Below are 21,406 nucleotides of genomic sequence, written 5' to 3'. Positions count from 1 at the left end.
ACAGCGTGAACTGAGGATTTCAGGCAAGAATCCAGAAGACTATTTTTGTGAAAACAAAGCTACTGCTGTCCAACCTGATAGAAGCATGTCCTTTGCTAAAAAAGAGCCATATATGGATTTACTATTAGTGGCTGGATGTCTTGACAGGCTATGATTTAAATATAACATTTATGGTATTAGTATTGCTTCTCTTTATTCTGAGGAGAAACTGGATTATCACATTCAAAGTTGCAAGATTTCCTTCTGGTTTTGCTGCATTATCCTAATTTTTTGCATTTGACATTGGAGACAAACTATTACTGATTTCCCTACATTCAAGTAGGACAAGATTCAGCTCCTACCTCATCAAACTTTATATACAGATCTCCACCTCTTATTGTCAGCTAATCAGCTGCACTAAGTATTTGATTGCATCTATGTCTTTGGTTGCATCTGTGCTCTCCTTTACAGACCTTTGGAGATTTTGCCTGTTACTGCCACTCATTCATACTCTTCCCCTCAAAAACCACTGGTCAAAATCCATCTATTTTATCTGAAAGAAATAAAATAAAACAAACATCTTACACACAATGTGGTAGACACCCCAGCAACAGAAGCAGCAGGCTTTACTCTGTATCAGGCTGCTTTCTGGCTTCCTATGCACGAATCCAACCTGAGCCCCTGGGCTGTGCATCGTCCTGTTTGGTTGAGCTGCAGTTCAATTGACTTTGGTCGCCTTCCAGAGAAAGAATGTGATCCTGAAAAATGCTCTTCAATCCTTCAGAGAGGAAACACGAGCATTTAGGTCCCCTTGGAAGTTAAAGTGAGGACACACAGCCATTCTGTGGATCTAGTCCACCTTGATGATGCTGCATCTGCTCCACATGCACACAGACATGGGTTACTTAAAAAACTGCAGAGAGTGACTCTGATTCACCTTGTGGCTCACTCTGATCTTCCTACTGACAAAAAGGAACACCTTAGAGCCCTTAGCATCCCTCTGACTTGCAGAACATCACTTATGTTGCCATGTGAATTCTACCAAGTAACTAAGCCTGCTGTAAAATTAAAGCTACACCATGCCCACAGGACAGGGGGAACTTTAAGATTTCTGGATTGTAGGAAGAAATCTAGTCTCCAACTAAAATAAAGCAAGGTTTTCCCCAAAGTGCTTAACTAAAGGGTGTCCATGCCACACTTTTATTTTTCATCCTTTTTTGACCTTTGATTTAATTTAAGTACTCAAGCAATTTTAGCTGTGTTTTTTTCTCAACTTCTCCCACTTCAGCACACACACACAAAGATCATTCTGTGACCTGACACTCCTCCTTTCTTAAAAACTTCTGGTGAAGAGAAAAAAAAAAAGGATGTTATTTTAAACAGCCTCAAACTAAAGGTTTTAAGTCCATTAGGGTAGTTATTTATTCATTTTAATTCCTCCCTTTTTTACATTGAAAATGTTTTTACACATTCCTGTAAATGTCTAGGTATGAAAATGGCTCTTTTTCAAAAATGTTCTTCTGGATGACTAAAAATAATTCACTTTTGTTTATATTTTCTTTGTGCAGAATTCAAGGTAACAATACGTATGTTTACTGCTCATCCCTATCTTTATTGATCTATATTCCTTCATTTTTAATCTGCCTAAACATGTATTTATTGCTGATAGAGTGGCAGTCGAGACACATTACTCACCTCTTCACATACCAGATACACTGGCATCACAAGCAGGTTCCTCAGCCAACCTCACCAATGCCCACTAACCCTCATCCTTCTGGATGTAAGGAGATACAAGCAGTCCCTCCCAGCAGGCTGGCCTTTGACTGACAGGCTAAGTTTGCAATCTATTTGTCCCAGGTCTAGACCAGGTTCGTGATGGGTCGTTGGCTTCACAGCATCCGCGTTTGGAGCCTCTGAACACATACAGCATGAATCTGTATCTGACGTGTTGCTCTAGCTACCTCCAAATGCTCTGAATTACTGATTTCAGAGGGCTTTTTCTTTTATAATTACATTATTGTTATTATTGTTCGGGGGACTCGTCCTGCCACAATACTTTATGTTTTCATGCAACGCGTGATCCCCTCTCCAGCCACTACTGATTTAACTTCTTTGTAGCTCCATGGGAGCAGTAGGTTTAAGTTCACTCATCACTGAAGAGTCAGGTCACTGACACACCAGCTGCTTTTACACAGTTGGTGACCTCTGTTTGCGGAGCCCGAGGTATATGTAAGGCATGCAACTCTTGGGCTCTACCTGCTAGCTACTTGAAAATTGAACTACTGCAGTGATACTCCCAAAGCAAACTTTACTTTGGTTTGGCATGAGGTACAAGGCAATTCAGCAATTGGCTCTCTCTGAAAGTTCTCCTTTCCTTGTTATTTCCTTCCAAGAATGTTGGGGAAAAAAAAAAAAAGAACCTTCTCCACTTTTAAGTTGCTGTTTGCCCACCGAAGTGAATAGTCCTTATAGCAAATGTGAACACAGTTCAAAAAACATCAGTAAATTAAACATAATCAAGATAGCAGCAGTCTCTCTGAAGGAATATATCATGACAGACGTAATATTCCAGAACATAAACTTTCTTCTGTCACTAATTCTATCCTAAATCCTTCTGAAGGCTACATGTAAGGCTTCTAATTTAATTGCTGTGCACTGCAGTGGAAACTGAAACAAAGTTAAACAGTTTTTTTGACCAAACCTTTATCACCTAAATACTATTGCACTTATTACAGCATTCATATTAGTACCATATTTCACCATAAAGGTGGAATTTCCATAAAGTTAGAAAAATATTAGAATTATAAGGCTTTTTTTCCACAAAAGTCTTTCTCTGCAGGTAATACAGCGTCCCAGGAAAAAAAGCTTTGTAACAGCAGAGTATGCAAATAGTTCAAAAATGTCAGTTATTTTCCACTCTGTATGTACTAAAAGGATGCAAATTACAGTAGATGGGCCAAATGCTTTCTCAGGAGGGACATGTATTGACATCTTTGGACAGTAACAGTAGCAGCAGCCTTTAAATTTTCACTTCAACTACTGCTTAGAAAGGACACTGTCAGAAAGGAAACACCTACTGTGCGCCTTCACTTGCCTTCTGATCCCTTATTAGTTAACCCTGAAGTGCATATGTATACAGCCTTAATCCCCAAGTGAGTATCTGGACCAGGGGAAATCTGGAATTAATTGCGAAGTATTTTGGTTACTAATGCAGCTGTTACAAGTGTTTGATTTGGCAAGGGAACAGAAAAGGCACTGCATACCAATTTCGTGAGCCACTGTAAAAGCTGCGTGGAGGCCGTCATCTTCAATCACCGCACAGCTGCGCTCAGGAGAGCATATGGTCCCAACGTCTGCCATTCCCAGAGTATCACATGAATGATGCCCACATAAATCCTGCCCAGAAGAGGGGAGAGAAAAAAAAAAAAAAAGGCATTAAAATAAATTTTTACACCCATAGGTAACAACCGGTTAGGGGCACCAGCCCTTTGCAAACAGCAGAACCTGGGTAAAAACATCAATGTAAGCGTCTATCTCAAGGTATCAACGCAGTTTAAAAGAATGATGAGCCAATCCCACCCCTGGTAAAATCAGTGGGAGGATTTTCATTGACTTTAACAGGATTTGGATATGTTGTGTAAATAATTACTATTTCTTTTTCTGCTCAAAATTGCACTGAGGTAGGTACTCAAAATATGCTGTAGAAGCATTTCTTCATTGGCAATAAAAATGGAATATCCTCTTTATTTACAGAAGGTAAAAAAAGGCACAGAGAGAACACTTCAGATTCCTGATCAGTTCTTGAACCAGAGATCACCCTTCTTCTCCAAAGGCAGGTCTCATGCTTGCACTTAAATGAGATTGTTATATGTGAAATCTCATTCCACATCTGTCAGGTAACACAATGATTAACAGTGTATTACCCAATATACCAAGTATTTAAGCAATTCTCAGAGGTTGCTTACAGAGTCAGTGATGTGATAGAGTCCAAAATGCCTTCACTCTCAGCCTTACTAGTGCACCAACTCAACCACGTCTCCTACATGTAGATATGGGGTGTCTCCAAAAACCATGCAGGTAGCATTAGGTTTATTCTTCCATTCAGGATGGTGATAATGGTAATGATAATAATGGAAGGAACTTTGGTCAGACGTTGTGTTTTAATCATCAGCAGTAACTTTTCTGTGCTTCTGTTGAAGCAGAGGGAAGAATACTAGTCTGAATATACGTACATAATGCTTTTTTGGGCGAGAAGGAAAAGTAGGTATCATGCTATTTAGAACACTTCAACATTTCATTGTGGTTGAATGAAATTGTAATTTTCAAGGCATTATAGTATTATCAAAGGTTATTATCAAAATGATCAAAGAGTACATTTTTTTCACCTTCACTTTTAAGACTCTCTGCTTTCCTTCACATCTCTTTTTATAAGGACTTCCTTTGATGAAGCCTTTCATAATTTATCCATCTGAATAATAGACACCTTGTATGAAGTTTGAATTGTATGAACAATGTTCACTGATTAGACAGGTTAGGCAAACTTGAAAATGCACAGGATTCAAACCCACTGAAGTAAAAGAAAAACACACCGAGTTCACAGATATTGTGACAGAGCATCTCTTTAAAAAAAACAAAACCAAAACCAAACACAAACAAACAAAATTTTTTTTCCTCCAAGAGGAAACAAAGAAATTTTTCAAGCTAAAAATACACAGCAATATTACATATATGGAGGAAGAATTTCAGGCTCAGTTCTGGCTTCCAGGTGTCTGGGAACTCTTTTCAGTAAGTGCATTCTTGGTGCCACTTAATACCGAGATTTAAATTCTGCAATACCAATGAACAAAACAGCCTGACAAAAAGAGAAGGGATACAGTTCAAAAGTATTTCAATTTCCAAATTACAAGTGTAATCCATGGTTTAAGAAAAATTTCCATTCTGCAGCAATGCAGATAATATGCAGACAATTTTCTCTCCAACACCCCAGGCTCCTCTCCTCGGAATCCAATCAGCTCCCCAGACTTTGCCTCTGGCTCCGCATGGGTTATGGGAAGGTATGGGATGCCCATTTTTAAGTACTTTAAAAGAAATTCAAAATGTTTTCACTTGCATTTAGGGAAATAAACTTTGTATCATTTTCAGCAGCTCTCGACTAGTGTTGGATCAGGCTCCAAGTGAGATCATGTTATTATAATGTCAAATATCTGGGGCATATTCAAGAAAAAAGACACAATCCTTAAACTCCTATATCTTTTGCTTGGGTTCATATCCATTTAGCCCTTTATGTATCACTTCTGAATCTGGCCCTTTTGGTCTAAGGGTACATTTCAGATAAAGTAAACTCCATGTAGATGTAACTCTAAGTGGTTTACCTACAGAAGCACGTGTAACAAAACTCAGAAAAAAAGCGTGTGCATAGTACCAATAAATACACCTTTCCATAGGGATATAATCCTTCTAAATAAATGAGTGTAAGCCATATAGGAGGTAAGATACCTTTATACTACTGCTGGGGAAGAGTGGCTGGAAAGTGGCCCTCCTGGAAAAGGACCTGGGAGTGCTGGTTGACCGTGGCTGAACAAGAGCCAGGGTGTGCCCAAGTGGCCAAGAAGGCCAGTGGCATCCTGGCCTGTATCAGAAATAGTGGGACCAGAAGGACTAGGAAAGTGATTCTTCCCCTGCACTCAGCACTGGTGCAGCCACACCTCGAGTGCTGTGTCCAGTTCTGGGCTCCTCACTACAGAAAAGACATTCAGGGGCTGGAGAGTGCCCAGAGAAGGACAATAGAGCTGGGGAAGGGTCTGGAGCACAAGTCTGATGAGGAGCAGCTGAGGGACCTAAGGTTTATCCAAAAGAAAAGGAGTTTCAGGAGAGACCTTATGACTCTCTACAACTACCTGACAGGAGGTTATAGCCACGTGGAGGTCGGGCTCTTCTCTCAGGCAACCAGTGACAGGACAAGAGAAAACAGCTTCCAGCTGCACCAGGGAGGGTTCAAGCTGGACATCAGGAAGTAATTCTTCACAGAAAGGGTGATTAGATATTGGAAGGGGCTGCCTAGAAAGGTGGTGGAGTCATCATCCCTGGAGGTGTTTAAGGAAAGGGTAGAGGTGGCACTCAGTGCTCTGGTTTCACACACGGTAGTATTTGGTCAGTGGTTGGACCTGGTGATCTCAGAGGTCTTTTCCAACCTAATTGATTCTGTGATTCTGTGATAGTGCAATTTGACCTTAATCCACACAAGCCTGAAATTCTGAAACTGAAATTCTTACACAAGTACCAAAAAGCACATAAATGAGACACAAAGCAGCTCACTGTAGGAGGTCTAGGCTACTCTCAGGTTGACAGTGCCAATGATAGTATAAAATGCATTAATTCAGGCTTTGTCTCTGCATGCAGATTTTATGTCATCTGGTCTTTTGTTGTGTTTGGGTGTCATTATTACGTAGATACTTACATCAATACCGCTGCCAATGTGGGCACAATTGTATCAGCACACAGATGTCTTATGCCAGTGCATGATTTACTTCTATTTGCATACAAGAAGCAGCTATGCCAATGATATGGCTGGGAATTTATACCGGCAGACACAACCAGACCTCACAATGATTCACCGGATTTGATGACACAAGTATAATTAAAAGAATATAATCTTTTAAGCAGGCAATCTCATAAACTTCTTAGAGTTACTTCTGATGGGACGTGGGGAACATGGTAAATTACGACAGGGATGTTAAACATAAGCAGCCTTTCTGACTCGTGGCTGGTTAGTAATCTCACCCTCAACATTTCAAAAGCTATGCACAGGATTGCATTACCATCTTCCTTAGACATTAGGGCTGTATTAGTTAGAGGCTGGCCCTAGGAAATCCCACAGCAGGAAGTAAATGGTAAAATTACCTAGGTCCTCCAATTCCCCACAGACAGCTGGGAAACAGCTGTCCTCAGATGGTGTGGGATCAACAATTCCCATAAAGGAGAAGAGAGGAGAGTGACTGCACTGGGGTCAGGAAGTGGTGGACAGTGATGCATTAAAGCTCTGCTACTTCCAGCCAGCCCCGTTTCCACATCCACACTGCTGCCCCGGCACTTGGAGCAAGGACCAGGGGGGGAGTTCTGCAGCCACCTACCAAATCCCATCTGGGAAGTGGCAGAGGTGGCTTGTAAAGGATTTTGGAAACAGGGACAGGAAATATTTTCTGGCATTAGTATGAAGGTGTTTCTGGGATGTCTATGGGTTGGCCATCTGCTGCTAGAGCAGGGCATGCAATGGCTGTGCTTTGAACAGAGAGCATGTGTTGAGCCTCCTGGTTTTCCATGCCAACTTCAGTCCTCAGTGACTGCCTGAGGATGCTTTTTTCTCAGCTAATGCTGACATTGTCAAGAATCATTTAGGCAGATTACTAAAGGCTCAGATCCCTTATGTTGTCAACTCATTGTCTCATTTACTCTTTACTTCTCTTGCCTCTGCATGATTTGAACTTTAATATATTTCTATTCATAACATCACATGGTATATACTATAAACAAAACTGTAGCCTATCAAGCGGCATTTCTGAGACAAATATTCTGAAAGGTTTGCTATTGGGTTAACTCAGTCATACTAGTTTCCCAACAGTATGACTTCAAGTGATATTATTGAAAATCATGCCTGTTTACACTTCCACTGATTTAAATCTTGATGGCAAAATTTCTCTTGACTTAAACCTCCTATAGCTGCACTGGCTATTGATTACTTGTTACCACCATCAACAGTTATATTTTTTTTATTTTCCTGGGCAGTCTTGGAAAGCAGTCTATACCTTTTAAGAAGTAACTTTTCTGGGAGTACAGTAAAAAGTTTTATTCCCTTGAAAATATTTTAATTTTTTTTGCTAAAAACATGCCCCAATGTAATGATGCAAACTAAAAAACCTGTAAGGGTCACCTCAACTTTTCATACTCAAGCTAAAGCACTAGGAAAAAGGGGACTTGGGATACTCAAATTTCCAGTGATTATTTCACTCTAGTGTTTGGCTTCTATTAGAAAGTTAATCAGTTACTCAGATCTGTATACTCAAATGCCTTGAAACTGTGGCAGAAGCTTCAAAGAATGAGTGTTTCTTGATATTTCTAAAGAAGGAATGCAGTCTGGCCCTTGATCTGCATTACAGCAGTTTCAAAACAAGAATGACTAGGAAATGCATTTGCTACGCAGGAGGCAATAGATGGTAAGACTTAAGCTTTGGCAAAGAAACGACTTAGGAAAACTAAGCTGTACATCATAAAACTAGTAGTTAATTAGACAGCTTATTAGAGGCAAAGATTTCTTGGCATTCTAAATACATCAAGAGCAGCTGGCTGTCTGCCATGTATACATGGCATTGTGGTGAAAGAAGATAACTGTCACTGCATCCTGCTGGAGCAGTGAATTTATTTTACCTGAAATTTGTTCAGTAGGCTAATAAAAAAGCCAAACAAAAACTGTTTAGTGAAAGCTGGTATTAGATCAGAGCCCGCTGACCAGATCCAAATCTGGATGTAAACACCAACATGGACAATTTGATGGAATGTACAGGGAGAAGAGTATGTCCTTTGGTCTTTTGAGTTATCTACCCTTCCTAGGGCTTGCAGTTTGTGACCTTATGGGCCCCGAAGTGCCACAGTTTAACAGTCCTAAGCAGCTTAGCACTTCGCTTATACTAAAGCTTGATTGGTTTTGAGATGCTTAATGTTTCTCTACCTTTACTCCTGACGGAAGTTAAGCCTACAGATAGATATTCTCAGATCAGATGTATGAGAAACCCACAGAACGAAGTTTTCTATGAGGCAAAGCTGTACTTCATCTTCTCGTAAAGCTTTTACATTTCTGGGTGTTTGTTCACTTGCTCTTCTGGGTATTTTACAATGGCTCATCAACTAAAGCCTTTGCCCAGTAAGAACATGATCCAGCTTCAAATTCCTTTAGGGATGAGGCCAATTAGAAGCATGTTTCTTAGGAGAGCACCATATGGTCTATGCTAGACTGTGGCCTGCAGGGAAGGTCTGCACGTGCCCATGCACACAGGGAGTTGTGGCTCTTCCTGTAGCAGCCGATGTGCCAAAGGCTTCCCTGGCCCAGGCTGCTCTTAGTGCTTACAGTGCTTGGTGAAGAGACCTAGTTTTGGTCCCTTTCTCAGCTTGTTTCTCTATTTTACACTGAACAGTCCTGTGGTAAATTACAGAAACAGTCCTCTCTCCGTGCTTTAGGAACCCAGACCACCTCGCTCTAAGCGGTGCACTCCAGTCAGCAGCTTCAGGTCACGATTCCTCTCGTTCTCACCATATGAATTACTCACTAAACAGTGACATAGCTTTGGTCAGAGGGGTGGAAAGTTTCCTTAACACCTGGAACAGCTTACAACCTACTGGTTAAGGACCTCTCCAGGGAGGTGGGCGATACAGACCTAAAATCCCTCAAGCAGAGGAAGGAATTAAGTATGACTTTCCGACTTCCTGCAGCAGCATTCCCACCGCAGCCCTGTAAAGGGAGGGTGGGGTGAGGCGGCATTCGGAACACACACATCCACCCTGCCATGTGCCCCTCTGCAAAGCGGGTGAACGTTTATTAATGTCACAGCAACGCGGAACGGCACATGTGGAGGGAGGTGAGGTTCACCCAAACAGAAAGGATCTGGGGTATCGCCCAAGGAGGGCGTGAGGTCTGCAAGGCAAAAGGAGCATAAGACTGAAGTTGACAGTCTGCAAAAGGTATACTGTAAATAAGGGCTAAGGGGTGAACAAAGTAATTAGAGCATGGTCTATTTTACCCTCAGCCAATACTATGACACTTAAAAGAAAGGCTTTGCAAGCCAAAATAGTGGGACGCTGTCCTGGAGGAAGACTGCTGTGAAAAATCTTCTTTGAGACACTGGTGGGTCTCTCTCATGGGGATGTCTAGGTTAGAGCACCAGGGAGAGGCCCTGGACATGACTGTGAAGAGAGGAAGGACTCCCATCAGACTCACTGGGTAACTGCTTTGTCCTTCTCCCCAGCCACATTTTGAGAGGATGGCCAAAGCCTGGTTACCTTTTGAGGAAAACCAGAATGGTGATGCCTGCCATACCTACCACAACAAAAATAACATATTTTTTATCCAGTAGTTGAGCTTAAAAACTGAGATTGTCTGCCTTTTGGGTTCATTTGATAAACACAGGCCTGAGGTTTGGGCATTTGAATCTCAAATGTACAGAGGTGTCTTTCTGAATTTTAAGTAAGAAAATCCAACGTATGCATGACACCTTTTTTGGCTCAGTTTAACACATGCATGCTACACTTGCTGGCTTCAGAAATTACCTCCACACCAGTCTGGATATTTAGGTATGTTCTTATTCTTCCCCTGTATGGTACAGGGACTCTGTGCACTCATCGTGTGAGGACACTGAAGCAAAGTATTAGAAATAGAGCTTAAATTGAATTAAGCTTTTATGTTATGAAGGGACAGATTAACAAAATGTTTTTTTCCCTAGAACATTGAAAGAAAACACAGTAGTATTACCAAAGGTGATTTAAAAATATTGACAAATTGGATATAAAGCATTTGGACTCTGCATGGGGAGGAGAAGTTTCAGTTATGAAACTGGTGACTGGTGAACAAGGAAAAGTGTGTGATTTAACTTGCCTAACCCATAGTTCCTTTGAGGAGAAACTGTACACCACCTCTCTAGATCAGTGTGAATCATACTGCATCTCCTCTACAAGTTATGTCCCAATTTATTTTCCCCAGGGACGTTATTTAAATGTATTAGATTTGCAACAAAATTGGTGAAAATATTATGAAACTGGTAGAAACATCATACTATAATTTCTTCAGAGTAATAATAATAAACAATGAAATATATTCTATTGACCATTGGTACAGTGACTTGTTTTACTACCACAGCATAATAACTGTGGGAAGACGATAATAGAGAAAAGAAAAAAAAAAAAAGGAAGAAAGAATTAGAGCCAAAGAAAGCATGTGCTCCATGCAAGGAAATTATCATCTACAGAGCTGAGATAATATAAAGCTTGGTGTTAAATTTCAACAGTATTGTCAGATGGACAGTTAAACTAAATCACAGCCACAAGACCCATATAATTACTGTGTAGAAAAAGGAATGGCAGCAGCCTTTGGCTCTAGCATGAACTTTTTTGTTAGAGCCACAGCTGATGGTACTATCACGGGTGATGCTAACAAGCACTTAGGAAAGTATTTTTTATTGCTCCTGTCTGTAACTACTGTGAGAAATATCTGTTTTAACCTCCATAAGATTCAGAACTGGAGGGAAAGGAAGAGAGCTGGATTTTGTCCAAACACATTCAATTGTTCACTTGAAATTTAACTAAGGGTCACTAATGAAATAGATTGGATGAATTCTAAAGGATAATTGCAGAGCAGGCTAGACCTCAGAAAAGGTACAGTGTGAGTTCAAGTACAGTTTGCAAGTCATATCTAATATGTTCTTCTACTGTGACAAATAATCTGGCAAGTGTTTTGTTGCACCCATAAAAATCTGAAGATAACCTGCTTCCAGCTTCTGAGAACTGTTCACAATAAAAAGAGGTTTAAACAGTCCGAACTCTAAATTTACTGTTGACTTCATTGCCATTGAGAACAAGCGAGCTCATCTGCAGGGAAAGAGGGCTTTACAAGCTTTTCCTCCTTCCCACCACACAGTCAGTTCCCTACCTGCTACATGGGGTGTAGGACTCACCTGGCCACCAGCTGATCAAATCCTTGCACCACCATATTCCACAGAGGATGCTCTAAGCACGCATGCAGCCCAAAAATTTACAGCTGCTGTCAAGGACTCAACCACAAAGTAGTCGAACAGCAGGGGACCCATGTACTCTCTGAAGTCCTTATGGCCAGGCTGCCTCAATGAGAGCTCTCATGGGATTTAGAAATATTAGAAAATTATCCCTTTTTGTAACTGCCAAGTCAGACCTCTGTCATGTTTGATAACTGGCCATCATGGCCCCAAATGAGAGATTGAGATCCCTGGGAAAATACACTTTTCCTCATCAGATTCTGGGAATTTACATAATCACTGTGGAACCCAACTAAATTTCTGCAATATTTAGCGACAGATAACTTCTGTGTCCGCTGAAGGTTTTCACAATCTCCTACACAGTTGATAACAATGGTCAGACATGTTCCTTGCAGTTACAGAGTAAACATAGGACCTACTGCAGCTAATGGACAGGTAAATGGCCCTTGCCATCACTGATAAGCAATACAGAGCCTTAAAATATCTTTAACGTGTTGCCTGTATCACCCAAAACTGAACTCATGTTCGTATTTATTTACTATTTACTACGGTCTGCAGCATAATTGCTTTAAAGCCTTTATCAAATTAAACACAGATTATGACTGAAAGTGGCTATTTTAACTCAGAATCAGTAGATTTCCTTCTAAAAATCTTTTTGTATGGAAAGTGCTTCCCATTATGAATAATGATGATGACCATAATTTGAACTGCCAGTACTAATTTTATAATAAGAGAGAGCTGCCAGCACACCCTTAGTCTATCAATGGTTACTAATTTATCTTTAAAGAAGTAAAGACAACCAAAGAAGAAGAAGCAACAGTGCTGAATTCTGTCAGGATTCTTCCTTTCTAAGGAACTCCAATAAAGCTACTTACTATCTTTTCAGACAGCTTCTTTTGGTGTAAAAATAGCAGGCAAGTAAATGTCACTCCGGGACGAAGGTAATTATTACATTAGAGACTTGTATGACAACAGACATGCATAATGTAGATTCTATCTACACATAAACAGTTACATACAGCTGAGGAGGTGCATTCAGCTGACAAATGATTTGCAAATATTATTCTGTTGACGGAGAGACACAAAGTTCAAGGTGGCCTCGGTTAGTAAACAAAGACGGAAAATGTACCTCACACACTTACTCCATGCCTAAAAAACGAGCCATTTAGAAAAAGGCGTCTGGATGTTCAAGAATCAGCATGACAGTATTCAGAGCCCATCAAAACACGCAGCCATGGCTTGGCGTCTTGTAGCTAGGCAACGTACTTCATACATTCAAAACATAGTTGTAAAAGTGCAATTCTCCTGCCAATTGCTGCCACTCTCATTGAAAAGCCAAACTGGAAAAATATCTCTTTAGTTCAAAGTGGGCCTGTTTTGTCCAGGAATCATCTTTACTGCTTTTTCATCCTTTAAGCCTTTTTGTGTTTACATTCCAAGAGGAGCAAACAGATTCATGTTGACATTTCAAGTGTAAGCATATAAAAATCGTGTGGACTCACACATACTCCCTGCAAAGAACATCATGAACACATGTAGCGAAACTCTGGTCTTGTTCTTATTGAGTAAAATACCGAAATACAATGCCAAACGATGTGCTGCCACGCCAAACAATGTGCATGTGCATACAGCTAACCATTAAAGCAGATTAACTTATCCTGAACTGCATCGAGGAGATAATCCTATAGTTAAAGCTGTTAAAATGTAAACTAAGGAAACGGAAGCCTGTGCTTTTTTCTCAGAAAGCATTTACATCCCTAAGTAACAATGCAAGCAATATTTGCACCTTAAGAGCAGAAGAAGACCACAGGAACTGTGATGTTTTGTTTAGTTTAGGTACTACTTACATCCAAAAGAAGTAACTCTACACATGGAAGATGCATTGCTCAGGAGTCTTTGAAAGTGGGTTACTGATTAGCAGCACACTCTTACTCTGGCAGGAGGGCATCCATGCAAAGAATTACAGATAAGCATCTGTAAAGCAAGTGCACTTTAAATTCACATCCTATCTCAGTCCAAATTAACTTAATAATTGATGTTAAGGTTCACAGTCTGCCACCCTAAGAGTTTCTGAATTGTCATAAATCCCAGGGAAATAAATGGGAATACTGGCAGAGAGAAACACTCTTCAGTGAGAAGTGATGGATTCTGGCCCAGGCGTAATTAATAAGCCATTAGAAAGGATCGTTATAGCAAAAAGCAAGAGCATTCTGACCCAGACTTTTATTCAGATTATAATGATAAAAAAATGAAAGTTTGCAAATTGGACTGATGGGTCTTAAACTGCTAAAAAAGGCTCCTGTTGCACAAGTGATGTCTGACTGACACAGAACCTAATGTTTCAACTATTTACAGCTATAAAAGCAAGCCAGGCACTTTTTTTCCCCCTTCTGGAGCAACTCCTTCCACAAACCATCCAAAGCATCCTTTTTGGCAGGCTCCTATGATGTAGAAAAGCAGGAGAACTCAAATGAACGGAAAGTCATGCAGTTATTTTTTTCATACTTGGGGAAGGGAAAAAAAGAAAACACCAAACCCAAACCGCTGAAGGGATATTCTTACAGAAGAACTTCATTGCATAAACTCAGCCACATGTCTACTAGAGCAATGTCCCTTAACGACCTCTGGCAACGCAATTAATCAACAACCAAGCGTGGAGCATGGCTCTGCATGGGTAATACCAGCTAGATCCAACCCACAGTTATCAGGACACCCATTTTTCACTTGGGGGGAAAGAAAAGGACTGCATCCCCTCACCAGCAGCCCAACTCAACCAACTTTTGCAGCTCTGTTTACCTGTGGTTTGCATTTACGTCCTACACTTGAACCACAAGTGCTGCTGGCTTCCAGTGTGGTCAAGCTATTCTTGCTGGAAATAGCATCTCAATGCACTCAACAAGGAAGTCGTCTGTACTCTTAAGGTGTTCTCCACCATTTTCACTAGCAGGTTTGTTTGGGGACTAATTTAGTCTAGGAAGTGCTATCAACCCTTTGTGCTTGGACCACAACTGCAGAGAGAGTGGAGCTGCGTGTTAAACATCTCACTGGGAAAGATGGAACAACGTCATGTCTTAAGCAGAGATAAGTTGGGCGGCCTCAGCTGAGTCCCCCCGATCAGGCAAATCACCCCCTCTCCACCCTGGCAGGAGTCCCAACACTGCACTGGCACGAAAATGTGTACCCGCAGTGGGGGTGACTGCGCAGGAGAGGGGAGCGGGCACACACTAATACGTGCGCCACCGGTTGGGTTCTCAACCCCTCTTCCATCCCTGTCGGCTGTCCCTGAGATGCAGCGCAACCCGACGGGAGAGCCGAATCCCTGGGCGGAGACGCAACCACGGGGTAAAGCAGAGCTGAAGGCTGGAGGCCCGCCAGGCTCGCCACGCTGCAGCCCGGCCACCCACGGCCCGAGGAACAGCACGCCTCTGCCGGCCAGGGCGATGCCTACCTCGCGGGTGAAGAGGATGGCGGCATCGTAGTGCTCGTCGTGGTCGTCGTCGAGGCGGTTGTGCTGGTGCTGCCACTTGCAGAAGTTCTTGAGAGTGGTGGCGGCGTTCCTGTTGACCTCCAGCCCCTTCTCCTTCTCGCCCAGGGCCACCACCTTCACCACGGCCAGCCGGACGTGGTTCTCCAGGCTGGCGTGGGCGTAGAGCCGGGAGGCGATGGAGGCCAAGGTGAGCAGGTAGTGCTGCAGCCCCTTCCCGTACTTGCGGACCATGGAGGCGTCGGCCACCAGCAGCAGCTCCACCTGCCGAGCCCGGGAGACGGAGCGACGCCGCCGCCGCCGCCGCCCGTCCCCCGCCTCAGCCCCGGCGGGGTCGCGGGTCTCGCAGCTGGTGCGGGCGGGCACCGTCTCGAAGCTGAAGCGCTCCCTGCGGAAGAGGTGCGGGGTTCGGGCCGGGCCCTCCCCGTAGATCCGCGGTCCGGCCGCCTCCGCGCCGCGCCGCGCCGGCCGGACGGTGTAGCGGGAGCGCCCCACGGCGAAGAAGCCGTCGAGGCCGCCGCAGAGGTTGAAGACGGCGAGGGAGCGCGGGCTGCCGTCCACCGTGCCGCGGTAGTGGCAGCGCGGCCCGTCGCGCTCCAGGTCGAGCAGGAAGCGCTGTCCCCCGGCGTAGAGCACATACCCCGCCTTGCCGCCCCCCGCGTAGGTCGGGTCGAGGCGCCGCACGACGCCGCTGGCCCCGCGGGGCGGCCCGGGGGCGGGGGGCCGGGGGGGCGGCGGCGGCGGCGCTCCCGGGTCGGCAGGTGCCGGCGGCGAGGCCAGAGCGCGGTGCGGCTGGGCCGCCAGCAGCAGCGACAGCAGCCTCAGGAGCATCCTGCCCCGCCGTCAGGAGCGGCGGCGGGAATTAGGAGGAGTAATAATAATAACAGGAGTCGGGGACGGCGGTGGAAAGAGCCGGCCCGGCGGAGTGCGGTAGCGTAGTTAAGGGACGGGAAGAAGAAGGGGGAAGATGGGGGGGAAGGGGAAAAAAAAAAAGAAAAAAAAAAAGGAAAAAGAAAGTTCTCCCTCCCAAACTCGAGTCAAGTGTGAGTGGGAGAGAAAAAAATGTCAACAAAAGCCGCTCGCGTGTGAACTTTGTGTTTCTCAGCAGGGAAGAGCCGGGAGCACATGGAAGGAGAGAGAGAGGCAAAAAATCCCAAATCGCTGCTGCTGCCGGGGAGGCAAAGTGGGGAGAGAGGAAAAGGAGGAGAGGAGGCTCGGAACCGGCAAGTAGAGAAGTTTGAGCACTTCCCACTCCTCTTCCACTTCTCTGCTGTAGTCACCGGATCATCACCAGCAGCAGCAGGGGCAGGGGCCAGGTCTGCTGCGACTCGGCACTTTCTCGGGCTCCGGTGGGGTCCCTTTCCTTCTTTTGCCCCCTTTTGTTTTGAAGAGGAGAAAGGGAGACAAGAAATTCAGGCACCAAAAACCGCCTCGATCGTCTCCGGCGAGATGGTTAAAAAGAAAAAAAAAAAAAGCGCCCAAGAAGCGGAAAACGTCCTGGATTTCTGTAAAAGCGCCCTCCCTGTATCTTTTCTGTTGTTGTTGTTATCCCCAGTCTGTCGATGTGAACAAGAGGAGAAGGGAGAGAAATGTGAAGATGAGAGGAGGTGGAACAATGAATTTATAGCGGAATGCCATCCTGCAATGGCAATTTCAACAATTCGTCACTGCAGGCTGCCTCTTAAAGGGAGAGCTTCAAAACCACCACTCCCACACTTCCTTCTCATTTAATCAGACAGAAGGAGAAACTTGAGGGGAGGCGGAAAGGGGGGGGCGGCTGCGGGGGGAGGAGAAAAGGAGGGATAGTGAGAGGGAGAGAGGGAAGCAGAAGAGGGGAAGAGCCGGAGGAAGCCGGGGAGGAGAGAGAGACCGGGAGAAAAAACTGTGTGTGAAAACCGCGAGGTTTTCCCCGGAACGCTTGAAGCCCCAGAGTCACCCGGGGTTTGAGCTGTCACCGCTGGCCGGGGTCGGTGGAGCCGGGCTTACCTCCCGTCCTGCCCGCCGCCCCCGCTCTGCTGCCTGGCGCTGCAGTTTGCAAAGCTCGGTGGAGGAGGCAGGTTTGCGTCTGGCTCCGAAGGGGAGGGAAGCGTCCGGGGCTTTTCCGAGAACGCCGGTGATGCGGCGCCCGAGGCGGCCGGGGGTGCGGAGCGGCTGCGGCTGGCCGGGGGTGTCCCCGGCGCTGCCCCCCGTGTCCCGGCTCGGCCCCTGCCCATGCCTCTTTCCCGGGTCGGCGGCAGCGCCAAACTTCCCCTCTTTGTCTGGGCGGCCGCGGCTCGTCTTCATCCAGCCTGTCATTAAGACCCGGCAAGCTGTCATCTAGTGTGGACTGTGATTTCCCCTGAGCCCCGAGGACGAGAGAGGGCGGGGAAGCGGTAATGCTTGCTCTAATCTTTCGAATGACTTCAGATACTTAGATCATCCCCCCGCTGACACACATATCCACTAACCCTATTCCTTCGTCTTCCACCCCCTGCTTCGTGCTCCAGCAGGGACACCGCGAGCGCAGATGACTGCATTTCCCTTTTCATGTGCCCTTTCCACCTTAGCATTGCCCACAGAGTGAGTGGAGATTGGCAAACAGCTCATTCTCTGCCCAGACCATGGCTGGAAGGCAGCATGGGCTCTGGGAAGGCGGGAGGAAGGGGACCCCTGAGGATTCCGACCCTGGTGATTTCCCCTGCTGAGGTATGGACCCAGGGCCTTGCCTTGCACCGAGTCACACATGGATGCATGCGAAACAGCAGTGCTTATTATCTCATGTTTCCTCTCGATGTCCCAAAACGGCTGCCTGGAACAGGTGCTCTCTGGCTGCAGGACTCCAGAGGGATGCAAGTCTCCAACCCCGTCCTCACCTGCAAACAGCATCTCAGCCCGACTGCTCTGACTGCAAGGGAGTGACTGGCACATCTGTGATGCTTTGCAGGATCACGGCCGTGGTGGTGGGATGCACAGAGAATGGCAGACCAGCACCCGCCTCTGTAGGTTCCAGGGGCTGCTTTGAGAGTCTGGCACTTCTCTAAGGAACAGGTTAATTAAAGCCACAAATGTTTCAAAAATTAATATTCCCATGTAAATGATTACATTAACATAACCCTGAGGTTATGCTTATGAAATGTTTAACACACCGAAGTTTTGCTGGTGTTTTTTCTTCTTTTTCAATTTTTCCAGAAATGGTGATACCTGAGATCAAAAGTTCATTTCTCAACCTCCTGGTATCTCTTTTTCTACATTTCAGTATTCTATCATCACCAAGAATTTTTAACTGGAGTCAGTAAACTTCAAAATTAAGAGTTATATATCAGGAAGATCACATTAACATTTTTGGGTATTGGTCCAGGACTATTCAACATTTAAAAATTGAAACATTTTCTCAGCTACTTTAAGCTAGTTATAAAGTTAAAATAGTTGAAGAAAAATTTAAAGAGAGAAAAAGAAGACATATTTTGATTAGAAAAAGAACCTGCAATTTGCCTCACATTTATTTTTGGATGGGTTTTACTTTTCATTTGAGATTCATGCATATCTTTTCAGTACCAACAATATTTTTATTGACTTCACTGGGACCTGATCAAGCCCTGGATTTGCAAATATGTCTGGATCCAAACTCCCAGATACCCCTGGGAGAGGTGCTAAAGATGAGATATGGGATAAGGAATGTATTTTGGATTACAACCTCAGAAACTCTCATTAAAAAAGTGTTAGTTTGTCAATGAAAAGGCATATGGTGCACAAGAGGCCGGTGTAAGGTTCTCCCATGCTACAGCCTAATTCCAACTGTCTGGACATATATAACCTTAGAAAAGCAGGAATGCTAAAAGGGCTAGTGATAATTAAATATGTCTCACTGCTCATCTCTTGTGTTATCTTTGATTTCCCAAATGACAGGAAAAGTTGACTAAGCTTCCACAGTACCCTGTTTCACTGAGCAAGGATCTAGGCTTTCCAGGAAGGTACAAATTAGCCTTTGCAAATTACCCCATAGATTATGAAATCTTTCCTATTTATATTTCAAAACTGCAATAACTCAGCACAGCAGTGCAATAACGGAAAGATAGGTCAGTCATGCCTCGTGCAACGAGAGAGTCCTCTTTTAGTCTGAGAGCCTGGAAGTGTAAAGATAAATCACTGAAATGAATCATCTTTTTCCTCATAGTTTTGCCCTCTTAGCCTCTTTTTACAGTTACAACACTGCCTTTAAACAAGAAATCCTGTTAGCATGTCCCAAGTTGTGGATGACGCTAAATCCTTGTCAAACTGTTCTGACCTGGAAATTTCAAAGCTGACCTTTCTCAACTGAGAGATAGAGAGCCAGAAATCCTCAATTAGCTTTAAGGCACAATGCAAGTTTTGTACACTTTGGACCAATTCAATACTGATGAAAGAAGACAATATCCCCTGGAGTCTCTGGGAGCTACAAGCTGCTTTCATTAAAGTTGTGTTTCAGCCCCTGGGTTTGTCCATGAAAGCCTTTAGGATCCTTCAAATAACAGCCTTGGTAGCTGGGGATTCCTGATCATGTAGCATCTTAGCCACATAAGAAACATTGCTCTAAGCAGTAGAAACATTCACATGAAGGAATAACTTGAGGGATGTGGAGATACCAGCAAAGTTGTTAATAATTTTATTTGTGTGTCCTTTAAATTGTTTGTAAAATGGTCCTGTTTTGCATCACCTCTTTTTCAATTCTCAGTCATGTTACAAGGGGTAGAAAACCATGAATCCAACTGGATTGTTGACAAATTAGCCTTGTGTTTGCCTGCAGCCCCCTGACAGTAGTTAAGGCCTAGCAGAGATGTCCTACCCAACACCACCTGCTTTCACCATTGACTTAACTCTTTCTCCTTGAAAATTAAAATAATTCTGTTCAACTTTTATTGTTCTGGTGCTAGGACTGTCTGGCATTTCTATGTAATTGCACAGGGAAGATAGCAATTACTATGGGAGGCAACATTTGTTCTATAAAAATATAAGAAAACCAAATCAAACTCAGGAAAATTGCCTGTTCATCATGATTCAAAGTAATACCAACTGAACAGCATTTAATAGACATGTGATCAACACAGGGAACTGGACCCAGATTTGGGTAAGATCCTATTCAAGAAACTACCTTGAATAGGTAGTTTGTAGTGTGTAGCAACACACTTCTTAACATGGGACAACTTTCTCCCTCCTGAGAATTGAAAGCCTCTGTTCTATTAACTTTATAGGCAATTTTAATATGTTGAGAAGGACTTGTGGATGCTGGTGGGTGAGAGGCTGGACATGACCCAGCCATGTGCACTGGGAGCCCAGAAACCCCCTGTGTCCTGGGCTGCACCCAAAGCAGTGTGAGCAGCAGGGGAGGGAGGGGATTCTGCCCCTCTGCTCTGCTCTGGTGAGACCCCACCTGCAGTGCTGCCTCCAGCTCTGGGGTCCCCAGCACAGGAAGGACATGGACCTGTTGGAGTCCACCAAGGAGGCCACCAAGATGATCAGAGGGGTGGAGCACTTCTGCTATGAGGAAAAGCTGAGAGAATTGGGGTTCTTCAGCCTGGAAAAGAGAAGGCTTTGTGGTGACCTAACTGTGGCCTTCCAGTACCTGAAGGGAACCTTCATGAAAGATGGGACAAGAGCATGGAGGCACAGGATAAGGGGAATGGATTCAGAGAGACAGTGGATTTAAATTGGATATTAAGAAGAAATTCTTCCCTGTGATGCTGGTGAGGCCCTGGCAGAGGTTGCCCAGAGCAGCTGTGGCTGCCCCATCCCTGGAAGTGTTCAAGGCCAGGTTGGATGGGATTTTGAGCAACCTGGTCTTGTGGAAGGGTGTCTCTGCCCATGGCAGGGTGGTCAGAACAAGATGATTTTTAGAGTCGCCTTCCAACCCAAACCATTTTATGACTCTATAATTCTATGATATTGGCAAGGCCAAGCCTGCCTGCAACAGGAGGCTGTTTGAATCTTTATTCCCCCAGAAATCTACCAGTGATATTTGCTGCTTCTCTAATCTACTATGCTTTATTGGTCTTGTCAGCAGTTTTAACAATACAAACATTATGATTATAATGTTCAAGTCTATTCACTTTAAAGTTTTCCTACAGTGATACATGACAACCACTGAAAAAATTTATTTCTAAAGTGCTCATTATTAAATAAAATATTCATTATAAGTAATTTTGCAAAGAGCTCTTAA

General features: G+C 44.1%; 1 protein-coding gene across 1 annotated transcript in view; it reads right to left on the bottom strand.

Annotated features, from left to right (window-relative positions):
* ADAMTS5 (ADAM metallopeptidase with thrombospondin type 1 motif 5) overlaps positions 1–16,065 on the bottom strand; it is a 46,925-nt gene extending 30,860 nt beyond the window's left edge. Inside the window, exons 1-2 of the mRNA XM_017807877.1 lie at positions 15,199–16,065; positions 3,243–3,375 (exon numbers count right to left, since the gene is read on the bottom strand). Of these exons, the coding sequence (XP_017663366.1) occupies positions 3,243–3,375; positions 15,199–16,065 (1,000 nt within the window). The remainder of the gene's footprint in view (positions 1–3,242; positions 3,376–15,198) is intronic.
* Positions 16,066–21,406: the final 5,341 nt, after the last annotated feature.

The sequence above is a fragment of the Lepidothrix coronata genome, unplaced genomic scaffold (assembly GCF_001604755.1).
Source record: "Lepidothrix coronata isolate B3197 unplaced genomic scaffold, Lepidothrix_coronata-1.0 Scaffold21, whole genome shotgun sequence".
NCBI classification, from domain to species: domain Eukaryota; kingdom Metazoa; phylum Chordata; class Aves; order Passeriformes; family Pipridae; genus Lepidothrix; species Lepidothrix coronata.
This window is presented reverse-complemented; position numbering and strand designations above follow the sequence as displayed.